Source organism: Nicotiana tabacum, chromosome 15, assembly GCF_000715075.1.
Source record: "Nicotiana tabacum cultivar K326 chromosome 15, ASM71507v2, whole genome shotgun sequence".
NCBI classification, from domain to species: Eukaryota; Viridiplantae; Streptophyta; class Magnoliopsida; order Solanales; family Solanaceae; genus Nicotiana; species Nicotiana tabacum.
The window spans coordinates 101,066,800-101,083,330 of record NC_134094.1 but is presented as its reverse complement, the minus strand read 5'-3'; the positions used below and the strand labels follow the sequence as shown (position 1 = coordinate 101,083,330).

The window sequence follows — 16,531 nt, the reverse complement described above, 5'->3', positions numbered from 1 at the left end:
TTTTGATCGAGACTGCTAACATGACTTAGAGCCTGTTTGGCCAAGTTACTTTTGCAAAGTAACAGTTTGTGTTTGGCCAATTCATTGAATGTATTTTTGCAAGAAAATTGTGTTTGGCCTATCATTCCAAAAAGTATTTTTAAGTATCAAATTACGAAAAAGAACCGTAAAGCTTAGCTTGCAATTAGTATTATTTAAAAGAGTTAAATGAATTTAATTATAATAAAATATAATTTAAAATTTTTAAATAATAAATATAGTTATTCCAAAGCGATAATATTGGGGTATCTAGTATTACTTATTGTTTACATGATGATTTAAAATATTAAAATATATCATATCATAAATTAACAATCTACTCTTATAAATCATTATATAAAAGAAGAGATCTATTTATATTAGAGAGAATATTCCAAAGAGAAAAAGGAGAAAGAATAAAAATATGATAGAATACAAACGAGAAGAAATGTATGGTAACAAGAGAAAAAGAAAATAAAAATATTAAATTAATGATAGATAATCTGAAAAATATAAATTTAATGCAAGGATATTTTTATCTTAAATAAATTAATTATTTGTTTTTGTTTCTGCTTCTTGAAAGAAGTTAGAATTTGTAGCTTCTCCCCAAAGGGCAAAACTGCTCTTATTGCTGCTCAAAAGCAATTTTTCATTTTGACCAAACATATTAAATTTTCCAAAAAGTAATTTTTTAGCCAAACAAGCTCTTGGAAGATAGAACATTACTTTGAGATACATCTCATTATAACACTGTTCGCACTTTATTTTTATTCCGCAAATTATTTTTCTTCTACTTGCTTGATTTTAAGAAATGAATTTATTTATAGCATAAGGAGGCTGGTATTTTTAAAATCAATATATTTAATTCTTCAAACAAATGGGGCTGGACCCCAAATACTTTTTATGATACAATATTCAGCACAATCAAGCCCTCAGTATCCTGATCGAATTATAAATAAGGGGATTGATTAGGAATTACAAATGGGAAAGCAAGAAAAAGTTTGACTTCCAGATTTTGCAATGTGTATACCTTGGGGATCTCTACGTCCTTCCCATCAACTTCAAGCCATACTTGCCATGGCAAATCTGCACAAGTTCTGCCCATTATATCTCTAGCACCTTCTTTTGCATATCGCAATTTATTTACAAACTGTAGGAGAAACTTGATTAGACACACACACACACACACACACACACACACACACACACAAAAGCAGCAAATTGCGAGATGAATTTAATTAATATAGAGGGAAACTAAAGCATAGTGATCTATTTATGTTGCTGGACGATTTGGAAAGCTAGCTTCTGTGTCCACATGATGTGCAATATTATTTCACTTGTGTCCATCATCAACTTGTTTTTGCTGCCATTGCTGTTTTATGGAGTTGTTCTCCTACCACAACATACTGCTGCTTCTCACTCTACTGTTCAATTTCTTCCTGGATTTGAAGGTCGACTTCCCTTCCATCTTGAGACTGGGTAAGTTCTTTTCCCCTTCTACCACTACATCCTTAACTTTTGTAATTATTTTATGGAAGGGAGAGAGGAAGCAGAATAACTAATGCTTTAATTTGATACTGCATCTGCTAATTAAACTGCAAAATCAAACTTAAACTATGTCGAAACTGGTTAAAGAAAGAGAAGAACTGTTGAATGTATTGCCGGATTTAAGTGTATTTGTCTAAGATGGTCGTTGGCTAACGTTGCCCGCAGGTATATTGGAGTAGGTGAATATGAAGAAGTGCAGCTATTTTATTATTTTCTTAAATCAGAATCAGAACCCACAAAAGATCCTGTTTTGGTTTGGCTCTCAGGAGGACCTGGTTGCTCTTCCTTTACTGCACTTGTTTATCAAATAGGTACTCCTTTTTGTTTTTGGTTTTTTACTACATTATAACAATAGATGTTGAATCCCCTTGATATAAATTGCTTTCTTTAAATTATATTTTGATTAAAATAATCACTTGCTAAATGTAGTACTCCTTTTTGGTATTTTTATTTTGTTATATCTACTTGGTAATTTCTGCTTCTTGATTCCTTTTGCATATATAGGGCCGTTGTATTTTGAGCCAAACAAGTACAATGGGAGCCTTCCAAAGCTAACATTGAATCCAAACTCATGGACCAAGGTTGGATTTAAAGGAAGATATATTTTGTCATTTAATTTGCAAGTGAATTTTAGCGTAAATTTTGAAAGGTCATGTCTAAAAATATCAGGTAGCTAACATAATCTTCTTGGATCAACCTGTGAATAGTGGCTTCTCTTATGCAACAACTTCAACAACATTCAAGTCTACTGATCTACAAGCATGCGACCATATCTACCTGTTTTTGCGAAAGGTACACATTAGAGTTCTTATGCTATCATATACCTACTAATTTGTTTAAAGAAAGAAATTAAACAAGTAGATAATTATAATATATGATTGTATTCTTTTTCTTAGTGGTTGATTAAGCATCCAGAGTTCATTAGGAATCCAATGTACATTGGTGGAGATTCATATTCTGGCATCACTCTTCCAGTTATCACTCAACTAATATCAAATGGTAAGATATATGTGATGTGAAGTTTCATCATAAAGAATATCTAAGTATTTGATTCCAGAATGTATTTTGGAAAAATGACACAGTATAGTCACTCTCAAAATAAAAGCCAAAAAAAAAAATATTTTGTATATATATACATTTCTATATGTTATATACAAATATTATACATTTTTGCGGCTACAAATATAAATAGTTTCGGCCGCGGGTTAAAAGTGATCTTTGCCGGTATTTTTTTTCCTCCTATTACACTTAGAAGTCTTTGCTGTGACATTGTGCTTTTATTACTTTTTTATTTTGGAGTTAGGGATATCAAATTTAGCCCCAAAAAAATATAGCCTGCCAAGACTTGAGCGGGTTGGATTGAACATATATCCATATCCATATCATCATTTTGGGGATGGCCCAAGTTGGTCCATCAAATGCTTGTAGCACAAATTGATCCAAACGAAAAAGTTTCAAAGGTTAGAAAAGTAAGTTTTAATGATTCGTTTGATATAAAGTAAAAGAAAACCCTTTTATTATTTTAATTTTGTAACAGAGAAATGAAGTTACAATACATTATTTAGTCCAAATTGATCTGGCAATTTTTTACCTTAGCAAACTCTGGACGAGTTATGACCCAATCGGTTTGTTAGTTCAACCCGGTTTAATCCGCTAAAAAATGACACATTTAACACCCCTATCTTTAGCTGTAGAGGGTGTTTTTACTGTAGCTGCCGATGGTAGTGGTTTCATGTTCACACTAAAGGAATAAGGATGTAAAAATGCAGGAATTGAAGCAGGGCACAAGCCATCGATTAACCTTAAGGTTTGTAGTCTTTTTGGCTTAAGAAGAAATTTCTTTAATATGAGTAATTTTCTTATAGGGAAGTGTCGTTTTGACGGTTAATTAATTGGTTTTAGGGATATATACTTGGGAATCCTAGCACGTTTCCTCTTCAATATAACTACTGGATTCCTTATGCTCATGGAATGGGACTTATCTCCGACGAACTTTATAAGGCTAGTACTCTTATCCTTTACTTTAAAATTTATCATATCGTAAATGCAAATAATATGGTACTCATGAAAATAATAAAATCAGAATATTTATGTTAGCAGTTACTGAAGGAAACTTGTAACGGGGAAAATTTACAATATGTTGACCCCAGCAATGTATTGTGCTATCAACACTACCAAACTTTCGAACAGGTATATATAGTATTATAGTTTTGGATTAATTTAACTCATGTAGTTTTGCTTTAATATTAACTTTTAGGCATATACTACGTATTGCAGTTGATTAGTGGAATCAATAAGCCACACATCCTAGAGCCCTCCTGTGGTTCAGATGCAGAATCTCGATTGTTTGGAGAAAGAAGATCTCTTTATGAAAATTATTCCATTAAGTGCCGTGTACGTCCATTAAAACCTAGGCTTTTTTTTTTGTTTGGTCAAATTTCAAACCTATATATGCTATTTCTACGTTATTGTTTTGAAAAAAGAGACAAATAAAATAAAATAACAGGTTGATGAACTAAATATAATTTGTTTTGTGTTCTTTAAATGATTTAACCTTTGTCCATAATTGTAGGTTGAGGTACACAGGTTATCTACTTACTGGGCAAATGATCCAAGAGTACAAGAAGCTCTTAATGTTCGTAAGGTACGTCAACTAAATTATTAATTATATAGCACTTTAGAAAAGATATTTTCATCAAAAGACAATAAACTGAGGTTACCTCATTGTCTATTTAACTATGGTTTTATAATGCAGGGAGCTATAGAAAGATGGACAAGATGTAGAGAAAGTATCGTGAATAAAACTTACATTATTACTTTCCAAGATAGCATACCTTATCATGTGGAACTCAGCAAAAAACTTTATCGATCACTTATATACAGGTTAGATGATTAAATATTTATATTTTACGTGAAGAAAGAGGTGGAATTTGCCCCTATACTATCCGAAATGAAGCAATTTTAACTTCCGTATGATCCATTAGAAAAAAAAAGTCTCGTTCTTGCCATTGATCTCTAATGATGCTTCAAGTACCCAAGGGTAATTTTAGACCATAGTCAAATATTAAGGAATATGTAAAGTTGAACAATTTCTCTGAAATTTTGGACACATGGGGTCCAACCCTTTCACACTGGAGCTTTATTAATGGCAAGGACATACAAGGATATGAATAAATCAGAAGTGTAACTGAAGACAAAGTTGAGCAATTTCATATAGTACTGGGGCAAATTTGGACATTTTCCATTTTTGCATATAGCATTTTTGCTTTTGCCCAGTACGATATATAATTAAGAGATAATTAAGCAATACAAAATTCGTTGCAAACATATTGAAGTATCTTCTTTGATTAAACAGTGGCGATCATGATATGGGCATTCCGTTCCAATCAACTCAATTTTGGATAAAATTTCTAAATTATTCTATTGTGGATGAATGGCGGCCATGGATTGTTGATGATCAAGTTGCAGGGTATAACTTCTCAAATTAAACTTTATTTTTTTTCTTGTTTCGTTAATTTTCATCAGACAGACATGCCTATTTAGAAAGGTAAAATTTGGTTTTCTTCTTGTTCATTTGCAGATATACAAGATCCTATTCCAACCAGATGACATTTGCAACTGTCAAGGCAAGAGTTTAACTTTCAACATTAAATATTTTTTCCCTTCATGCTTTGCAATAAAATTAATTAATGTAGGGTGGGTTTGGTATGAAGGAAAAAACAATTTTCTTGGAAAATGTGTTATTGGAAAATAAGTGATTTTTTAACTTTTTTTCAGCATTTGGTTAGATAGTAGAAAATAGTTTTGAAAAATATATAATTTAGGCAAACACTACATGAGACGAAATGGGTAAGAGCGGGGAGGGTGGTAGGTCGGGATCTAGCGGCCGGAATGCCGGAGGCAATGTTAAGGGGTGCAGGGGTGGGTGGGAGTAGGGTGACGAAGGTTAAGAAAGAGTTTTGAAAATAATTTTTCCTCCTTTTAGTAGGGAAGTCATTTTCCTCCATAAGGAAAATATTTTTCAAAATATTTAGCCTAATATTTTTCAAAAAATATTTCCTTCGTACCAAACACAACGGTAAAGGACATTTCGAATATATATAATCTTTTGATTCTACCTTGTTAACTTTGTGTATTCGTTTACTTATGTTTTTGGACAGGGAGCGGGACATGTAGCTCCAGAGTACAAGCCTAAAGAGTGCTTTACCATGTTTCACAGATGGTTATCTCATGAACAACTTTGAAGTTACTATCAGAAGCAAGTAATTAATAAGAATATAAAACCTCATTTTTTAATGTTTAAGTTCAGACGACCTTAACGGTCTAGTCATCTAAATAAGTCTATTATCAGATTCCAATGATGTTACACTGTTTGTGGTCTCATCGATATTTGTGTAGTTATTTAGATTCATTAAATAATTGTAAAATTAAAAAATAAATGTATTTAATGACTGAGATCTGACTAATAATTAAAAATTAAATCTTTATTAAGTGAAGTAAATGAGGCTTAATTGTCCTGAAAAATGTTTCAATGTACTTTGCATTTCAGCTGTATATTTATAAATTTAAGTAATCAATGAATTTCTCTCTTTTCCTACCTCATCATCGCCTTTGATCTTGACTTGTATTAGCGAAGTAAGTAAATGAATGGAGCTGGAGCAGTGGAGCTTAGTCAGTAAAACTAGGTTGAACTTCTTAACTCTGACATTGTAGTGTAATAGTTGCACTTTGACTTTCTCGTACTATATATATATATATATGTAGAGAGATACATCTTACCAAAGACTCCTTATATTATTGTTTCACATATCTATGTTAAGTATCATTTAATACTGCATCATCATATTTTACTTTTATATATATACACTTCACATCTATATTTGCGTGCATATTGACAAATATATATACCTAGGAAAAGAAGGCCGAACTAATGGGGATGTGGGATTTGTTATCCTCCTAGTGACAGAAACAGAACAAACGTTAGAGTAATCGAATTGGACACAACGGAACTGGCGTGTTCGGTTATCTTTTAGTACAATACTTGGATGACCATACAATTAGTTGACTCCGTTGAATTTAGAGGCAGATATATAAAATAAATTTTTCGCTTCAACTTATTACTTTTTGCTCGAATTATGTATATAATACAAAAATAAAGTATACTCATATAAGAAAATTACTATTACTCCAAATTAACTGACTCTAAATGCTAAATTCACTTTTAAATTGGACGGATGTGAGTGTTAGAATAAAAGAATTCAAAGAGAGTCTGACACATTATATTTAGGCAACACAAGTTAAAAGTGGAAGAATAGGAGAGAGGATCAAGATTTGAATTTTAAATGAATTAATCAAATTCGATTTAACTTTATAATTTGGTCAAATTAACTCATCATGACAAACACATTGGAAGGTAATAAAGTGGAGGACCGACCAACAAGGGCCTGTAGTGCAGTGATAAATACCTTTTTATCATAAACTTTGTATAAAAAATTGTATTCAAGTTTTAGATAAACTAATTTTAGTATAGGTGTCGTGTCATCAATAAAAATTATATTCAAATGAAGAATGAATTATGTAAAAATAGTATGACGTTAAAATAAATGTTAAATTCATTTAAATTAGAAAATAAATATTATTATATAGACACAAGAAAAGTATTTGTAATTATAAGCATTTTATTATATGAGATTATAATATGTTATGTTGTTGAAAACCTAGAATCAAAAGCTCTGGCTCACTACCTTGGTGGCTTGGTCTCTTCAAGAAATTGAATCCCACTCGATACAATAGTGTGCTTTTTGTACCTAGAAACTGTTGTAACCCTTAAACAAATTTCTTGAAAATGTCAGCAATATTCTATAGTCTATACTGCCAACTATCAATTTTAGTTTCTAACCAAATGCCGGCAATGTTTCATAATGAACCATCACTTATACCATATCAGATGGGTAATTAAATGGTATAAAAGCATGTCAACTTACCTTAATATGTAAGAAATTTTTTTCTATTTCTATTTTGGTTTCTTTTGATTGAATCGTGAAAGTATTAAAAATTATAATTCCCTTTTTAAACTTAACACATCCTTATTTTGTATTATCTAAAAATAGAATTATTTGTTTCAAATAATATATAATTCTCAAAATTATCTTGATTACACTTATTTGTTATGTTATGTTTGTGAGCACCTAATTTTTGACTGTACTTGAATTTTCGCCCACTCATTTCACCAATACTACACTTTGTCCCCACTCCACTTTACCTTGTCCCACATACTTGTCCTCCATGCTTGTCCCCGCTCACAACCCCCATATCTTCCCTATTCCCTAAAGAAGAAAAAACGGATCCCGCTCCCTTTACAAAAACTCGAGCATCCCTCTGCTTTCACGGGAAAAAGGAAGAAATAGGACCTTTCTTCCATTTTTTAAAAAAAAAACCTAGCCGCCACCCTCTCCTGGAATCCCTCCAAGCTGCCCGCCTCTCTCTCGTCACTCTCCATCATCTTCACACATATTATATCAGTATTCACCACATACACGAAGAGGAGGCTCGACAGAAAACAAGACCTAAAGGACTGAAACAAAAAAACAGAGGAGAAGGGAACGGAAACAGAGTAAAAGTAAAATCAGCCATGAAACAACCTTGAAACCAATTGCTTTACCTCACGAAACCTAGCAGATCCTAACCAAAAATGGAATAGATTGAGTGAAGCTTTCTGTTGAGTCCGGTTTTTTTTTTTAATTTTTGAGAGCTTCGTTTGAGTTTGTCGGCGAGGCTGTCCGGTCGAGTTTTTGAAGAAAGATCCATGGCCATTATTTTCGTTGTACTATACATCCATCAATAAAAGTCTGATTTCTCCATGTTTTTCTTTAAGTTATTCTACTTTTGATATTGAACGAATGAACTTCTTACTTTGAGTATTCATTTCGTTTTGTATTATGCTTGTGATTGTACCATCTCTGATTGATGAGTTGTTTATTTGTGAGTTTATTAGGTATGTAGATGAACTAACTTTGTCTTTTATGAATATTTTCTATTGATTTAAAAAATTCATGTAGTTTACAAAGTTTCCTTGGTTTTGGGTCTTAAGTTCCTGAAATAAAAATAATATTTTCCTTATTGTGGTAAGAATCTAAAATTGTTAACTTTAACGGGTCACGAGACTTGCAATTAACGTAGTCTAGAATTATATTCATTACTCTTGGGCTGTTTGATTGCAAATTGCAAATTACAAATGGCTTGTGTTTTTCTTGTGCTACTTGATTCATGTTACTGTGACCTTGTGATTTAGCATGTCTAATTTAAGACAAACCCTCCTGTAGTAACAATAAATACATAGATATTAAATAAGTTTGTCCTTTCTGTAAAAGTACACATAATTTGGATTGTTAAATAAGAATTAATATGCCATCAGAACTAATATTGTTGTAAGCCCTCCCATATTTCTTGCATAGATACTCTTTAGATAATTCACATCGCTAGTTGTTTTAGGCACGTCAAATAAATATAATCGTCGTGGCAATGGGTACGGTTCTTGTGGCATAACCATGATACATAATTCCAAATTCAAGTGCACACTTGCGTGACTTAATCTTACAACTTCAAATAATAATAAAATAAATATGTTGTAAATCGCGGTTGCATTTCACGTGACGTGATTTGCAATATGTAACAAGACAACGAGTGCGCGATATCGCAACTTGTTTAAATAAATTCCATAATTGTTAAAAGCGGTATAGAAGCGGTAACGCATAAAAGATTTTAAACATGTAATAAATCAGATAATTAGGCCAAGTTATAGTCAATAAAGCGACCGTGCTAGAACCACGGATTCGGGGAATGCCTTACACCTTCTCCCCGGTTAACAGAATTTCTTACCCGGACTTTATTTTCGCAGACCAATAATAATAGAGTCAAATCTTCCTTTGAATAGGGACTCAAATAAAATGTGACTTGGAACACCCCAAAACTCAATTCCAAGTGGCGACTCTGTAAGTAAAATAAATCCCTACTCAAGTTTGTCACTTTAATTGGAAAAACTCTTTAACCCAACCCATATGACGGACATATCTTTTGGGGGTAGAAAAGGAGTGTGACAATGTTTGAATAATTATTTTTAGGTGCAAAGTTTTGAGCTCAAGAAAATAATTCGGATTTTAACGGTAAATGGGTAATAGACTATAATTTTGATTTGTTATCAATCTCTTTATATGTAATAGTTGACAATCAAATTATTTGGCCATCTTAAATTTCTTCTCGAAATTCAATTTACGTCTCTTAGATAAGCCCCTCATCAACTCTTGATCGGAACGATAATTGTGAAAATATTAAATAGTTTACCAAATCGGTCAAATTGTGTCTTGTTATTCGTCAAAGAGAGAAGGTCTATCAACAAAAATTTCTTGCAAGTTTAAAAAAAATAGTAGTATAGATGTAATAATAGGCCTCGATATTTTGTTGTTTTTAACTTGACTTAAACTCCATAATCAATATTTTGCAATGATGAAGTTTATATATAATATCTCGACTTGGAATTCACAATTAGAGTGTTATCTTGATTTAATCAGCAGACTATCAAATCAAAAGGAAATCTTGTTTATTATCTATTCGAAATGATAATTCAGAATTTTAGTGGAAAAAAATAAAATTAATCTATCTGATACTACAAAATAGTCTATAATTTATTGTTAAATTTAGACAGATTACCTAACCTCTTCCTTCCCCTCAAACTTGTCACGAATTATTAAATTATACTGCACATCCAACGAGAGTCAATCAACATTATGGAATTATTTTTGGCGATCGACATCTCGCTTTAAAGATTCATATTTTTTTTCATATTGGTGTTAATATCGATTATTAAAAGTTTTGTGTCTAACTACATCCATATGAATGTTGTGTATAATAAATTTTAACAAAAAAAGAAGAAAGACTAATGTGTATAAACTTAGAACATATCGCCAGCAAGTTGGTCCATATAAACTTTCCCGACTTTCTTTCTCTTCGTAGTTGATGGTGCACTAACTCATTTATAGTATAAAGAGAGATCAAAATCCCTTGAAGATGTAAGTATATCTTTTCATATACATATTCATTAACTGACTAACAACTACAATGAAGTAAAACAAAAACAAAAACCCACACTAAATAAGAATAACAAATTCCCCCTTGTTATAAAATAAAGACTGTAAAGTAAAGACAAGTATAGAGAGAAACTGATATATTATTCAAACTTCAAACTTCTATACATAATGAACTGAATTCTCCTCTATTTATAGAAGAAAGGAAGCTGTTGTGTAAGCTGCTACTGCAAGCTGCTGTGTAAGCTGCTACTGCAAGCTGCTGTGTAAGCTGCTACTGCAAGCTGCTGTGTAAACTGTTGTGTAAGCTGCTTGTAAGCTGCTGCTCTAAACTGTTGCGCCAGATATAGATAATCTTCTATCATGGGTAATATTTATCCATAATGGAGTACCGAAAGGATAAGCTTCTTCAGGAGGCTTATTTCCAATAGAGTACTAAATAGATAAATATATTTATGGCGGAGTCTCATATGGATAAACTTCTTCAGGAAGCTTATTTACAACTGAGTACTAAATGAACATCCATAATATAATATATTCATAACACTCCCCCTTGGATGTTCATTAAAAGGTATTGTGCCTCGTTAAAACCTTACTAGGAAAAACCTAGTGAGAAAAATCCTAGTGAAGGAAAAAGAGTACACATATTTAGTAATACGCATTTCTAGATGCCTCATTAAAAACCTTATAAGGAAAACCCTGTGGGAAAAAACCTTAGTAAGGAAAAAAGAGTACATCGCGTATTTTACTCCCCCTGATGAAAACCTTGTTTCAAATATTTGAGTCTCCGTATTCCAATCTTGTATGCCATCTTCTCAAAAGTTAAAGTTGGCAAAGATTTAGTGAATAAATCTGTCGGATTGTCACTTGAACGGATTTGCTGCACATCAATGTCACCATTTTTCTGAAGATCGTGTGTGTAGAATAATTTTGGTGAAATGTGCTTCGTTCTATCTCCTTTTATAAATCCTCCCTTCAATTGGGCTATGCATGCAGCATTGTCTTCGTATAAAATTGTGGATCTTTTATCACACTCCAAACCACATTTTTCTTGAATAAAATGAATCATTGATCTCAACCATACGCATTCCCTACTTGCTTCATGAATAGCTATTATCTCAGCATGATTTAAAGAAGTAGCAACAATTGACTGCTTTGTGGAGCGCTATGATATGACAGTACCTCCACATGTAAACACGTACCCGGTTTGTGATCGATCTTTATGGGGATCAAATAAATAACCTGCATTTGCATAACCAACAAGATCTGCACTACCTTTGTTAGCATAAAACAAACCCATATCAAGAATTCCCTTTAAATATCGCAAAATATGCTTAATCCCATTCCAATGTCTCCGAGTAGGAGAAGAGCTATATCTTGCTAGTAAATTAACAGAAAATGCTATGTCAGGCCTTGTAGCATTAGCAAGATACATAAGTGCACCAATTGCACTGAGATAGGGTGTTTCAGGACCACAGGAGTTCCTCATCCTCTTCTGGAGGTCGGAACGGGTCCTTATTCACTTCAAGTGATCGAACAACCATTGGTGTACTCAATGGGTGCGCTTTGTCCATGTAAAAGCGTTTTAAGACCCTTTCTGTATAGGCAGATTGATGCATAAAGATCCCATTTGCTAAATATTCAATTTGCAGTCCAAGACAAAGTTTTGTCTTTCCAAGATCTTTCATCTCAAATTCTTTCTTAAGATATTCAATTGCCTTTTGGAGCTCTTCTCGAGTTCCAACAAGATTTATGTCATCAACATAAACAGCAAGTATAACAAATTCTAATGCCATTTTCTTTATAAAAATACATGGACAAATAACATCACTTATGTAACCCTCTTTCAATAAATATTCACTGAGGCGATTATACCACATGCGCCCAGATTGTTTTAAACCGTACAAAGATCTTTGTAATCTGATTGAGTACATTTTCCGAGATTTTGAATATGTTTCAGGCATTTTAAATCCTTCAGGGATTTTCATGTAAATCTCATTATCAAGTGACCCGTACAGATAAGCCGTAACCACATCCATCATATGTATTTCAAGCCCTTCACGTAAGGCTAAATTGATGAGATATCGAAATGTTATGGCATCCATAACGGGTAAATATGTTTCTTCATAATCAACTCCAGGTCGTTGTGAGAATCCTTGTGCGACAAGGCGAGCCTTGTATCTTTCAACTTTATTTTGCTCATTCCTTTTTCACACAAAAACCCATTTATGACCAACTGATTTTATACTAGCAGGTGTTTGGACTACTGGTCCAAAGACCTCTCTTTTAGCAAGTGCGTTCAATTCTGATTGAATTGCCCCTTGCCATTTTGGCCAATCAGATCTTTGTTGACATTCTTCGACAGATCGGGGTTCAAAATCCTCACTATCTTGCATAATGTTAAGTGCAACATTATATGCAAAAATATTATCCACCACTATTTCAGATCGATTTAAATTAATCCCATCACCAGTAGAACTTATTAAAAGTTCTTCGCTCACTTGAGTCTTGGGTTTATTGATTTCTTCAGGAATCTCATAACTAATCAGATCTTGGGTCTCTTCAGGAGATCCCTTCATAATATCATTTTGATCATTTATCGATTTTCTTTTTCTAGGATTTCGATCCTTAGAACCCATAGGCCTACCACGCTTCAGGCGTTCTTTAGGTTCACTAGCTCTCATGCTAATAGATGGTCCTGCTGGGACATCAATTCGAATAGGCAAATTCTCTGCAGGGATATGTGACTTAGTTATTCTTTTCAAATCAGTAAATGCGTCTGGCATTTGATTTGCTATATTCTATAAATGGATGATCTTCTGGACCTCCTGATTACATATAGGGGTACGTGGATCAAAGTGAGATAATGATGAAACTTTTCACACAATTTCTCTTTTGATTTACTTTTTCTCTCCCCCTAATTGTGGGAAATTTATTTCATCAAATCGACAATCTTCAAATCGAGCAGTAAATAAATCTCCCGTCAATGGTTCAAGATAGCGAATAATAGAGGGTGATTCAAACCCAATATATATTCCTAACCTTCTTTGGGGGCCCATCTTACTGCGCTGTGGTGGTGCTACTGGCACATATACAGCATATCCAAAAATTCGTAGATGGGCAATATTTGGTTCATGACCAAAAACTAATTGTGACGGAGAATATTTATTATAATGTGTTGGTCTGAGACGGATAAGTGATGCTGCGTGCAAGATAGCATGGCCCCAAACAGTAGTAGGCAATTTTGTTTTCATAAGTAGTGGTCTTGCTATCAATTGCAGTCGTTTAATAAATGACTCTGCAAGGCCATTTTGAGTATGAACATAAGCTACCGGATGTTCAACTTTTATCCCAACTGATAGACAGTAATCATCAAAAGCTTGAGATGAGAATTCTCCAGCATTATCAAGGCGAATAGCCTTTATAGGATAATCTGGGAATTGTGCCCTTAATCGAATTATTTGGGCTAATAACTTTGCAAACGCCAGGTTGCGAGATGATAATAGGCACACATGAGACCATCTTGAAGATGCATCTATTAGGACCATAAAATATCTAAACAACCCACTTGGTGGGTGAATAGGTCCACATATATCTCCATGTATACGTTCTAAGAAGGTAGGGGACTCAATGCTAACCTTCATTGGTGATGGTCTAGTGATCATTTTGCCTTGATAACAAGCATCACAAGAAAATTCATTATTTGTAAGAATCTTCAGGTTCTTTAATGAATGCCCACTCGAATTTTCAGTAATTCGTCTCATCATTATTGATCCAGAATGTCCCAAACGGCCATGCCAAAGCACAAAAGTATTTGAATCAGTAAACTTCTGGTTTACGATAGAGTGTGCTTCAACTGTACTAATCTTTGAATAATATAAGCCAGAAGATAAAGTTGGTAACTTTTCTACAATGCATTTCTGGCCAGAAATATTCTTTGTAATACAAAGATATTCCACATTCATTTCATCTATTATCTCAACATGATACCCATTTCGGCGAATATCTATAAAACTCAACAAGTTTCTTCGGGACTTGGAGGAGTACAATGCATTGTCGATAATAAGTTTTGTTCCCTTAGACAGAAATACAATAGCTCTTCCGGAGCCTTCAATCAAACTTATATTACCAGAAATTATAGAAACATTTGCTTTTTCCTTATGCAAATAAGAAAAGTATTTCTGATCTTTGAATATGGCATGGGTTGTTCCACTATCAACTACACAAATATCTTCATGATTGGTCTTTGATCCAAACATAATTTGAGGATTATCCATATTATTCAAAATGACATAAACAAAATAAATATGATAGTAAATATTATAACTTTTATTTATGTACAACAATTACATAACTATACTATCTACTACAAATAACAAAAATTAAAATATTTACATCTCTACAGATTCACTACCGATCACATGACTTGTTTCTCCTTCTGGGAGTACAAAGTAATCAGCTACATCTAAATGCATAAAGTCTAAATTATCTTCAGAAATAAATTTTGCTTCAGCATTTTTCTCTGTCTTCTTCAGGGAAGCTTGATAGTACTAATATAGTGTCTCTTGTTGCCTCTTTGAGCCGAGGGTCTCCTGGAAACAGCCTCTCTGCCCCTCGGGGTAGAGGTAAGGTCTGCGTACATATTACCCTCCCCAGACCCCACTTGTGGGATTACACTGGGTTGTTGTTGTTGTTTGTTGTTGTTCTTCAGGGAAGCTTGATATAGCTCAACCAGGTGCTTTGGCGTACGGCATGTACGTGACCAGTGCCCTTTTCCTCCACATCTATAGCATGTATTTTCTGGCTTTGCTTCTTGCACCGCTTCATGCTTTTGTTCCTTCCTTTTCCACTGTTGGTGGTGAGGAGGGTCCTTTGGTGCATTATTATTACCACGATTAGAGTTTCCTCCCCGACCACGGCCATGACCACGACTGGGGCCACGTCCTCTTCCACGTTTAGCTTGGTGGAAGTTCGTCTCATTCACTTCAAGGAATGGACAAGAACCAGTAGGTCGGCTTTCATGGTTTTTCATTAATAGCCCATTATGTTGCTTGGCTACAAGAAGATGTGAGATAATTTCAGAATACTTTTTGAATCCCATCTCTCGATATTTCTGCTGCAGGAGCATATTCGAGGCATGAAAAGTGGTGAAAGTTTTCTCCAACATATCATGATCAGTAATATTATTACCACATAGTTTCAATTGGAAAATAATTCTGAACATAGCAGAATTATATTTACTGATAGATTTAAAATCTTGTAGCCTTAGATGAGTCCAATCATAACGTGTCTGTGGAAGAATGACCATCTTCAGGTGGTCATATCTATCTTTTAAATTACTCCACAGTATGACTGGATCTTTAACAGTAAGATATTCCATTTTCAGGCCCTCATCAAGGTGATAGCGTAGGAATATCATTGCTTTGGCACGGTCTTGGTTTGATGCCTGATTTTTATCTTTGATGGTGTCTGCCAGACCCATCGCATCAAGATGAATTTCGGCATCAAGCACCCAAGACATGTAGCTTTTGCTTGATATATCCAGGGCTACAAACTCAAGTTTAGAAAGATTTGACATTATTTAGAAAAAGAAAGTTCGTACCTTTGATACTTTCAAAGTATTTTCTCGAGATGGCAGAGTCTCGTGTTGATAACGTATTATAAAATAAAGACTGTAAAGTAAAGACAAGTATAGAGAGAAACTGATATATTATTCAAACTTCAAACTTATGTACATAATGAACTGAATTCTCCTCTATTTATAGAAGAAAGGAAGCTGTTGTGTAAGCTGCTACTGCAAGCTGCTGTGTAAGCTGCTTGTAAGCTGTTGCTGCAAGCTGTTGTGTAAGCTGCTGCTCTAAACTGTTGTGCCAGATATAGATAAT

General features: G+C 33.6%; 1 protein-coding gene across 1 annotated transcript; it reads left to right on the top strand.

The window, feature by feature from the left end:
• The first annotated feature begins 1,185 nt into the window (after positions 1–1,185).
• On the top strand, positions 1,186–6,067 carry LOC107778581 (serine carboxypeptidase-like 13). The gene is made up of 14 exons (XM_016598872.2): positions 1,186–1,497; positions 1,732–1,877; positions 2,071–2,147; positions 2,236–2,358; positions 2,463–2,565; positions 3,336–3,373; positions 3,469–3,567; positions 3,667–3,756; positions 3,844–3,960; positions 4,139–4,210; positions 4,322–4,449; positions 4,922–5,035; positions 5,147–5,192; positions 5,727–6,067. Exons 1-14 carry the CDS (start codon positions 1,334–1,336, stop codon positions 5,808–5,810), a joined length of 1,401 nt encoding a protein of 466 aa, XP_016454358.1. The 5' UTR covers positions 1,186–1,333; the 3' UTR covers positions 5,811–6,067.
• Positions 6,068–16,531: the final 10,464 nt, after the last annotated feature.

Excerpts from the sequence above, each read along its gene's own strand:
- LOC107778581 (XM_016598872.2), top strand. The coding sequence starts at position 1,334 with ATGATGTGCAATATTATTTCACTTGTGTCCATCATCAACTTGTTTTTG. Across the intron at positions 3,568-3,666 it reads TCTCCGACGAACTTTATAAG|TTACTGAAGGAAACTTGTAA; the intron begins GCTAGTACTCTT and ends TTATGTTAGCAG. Across the intron at positions 5,193-5,726 it reads TGACATTTGCAACTGTCAAG|GGAGCGGGACATGTAGCTCC; the intron begins GCAAGAGTTTAA and ends GTTTTTGGACAG.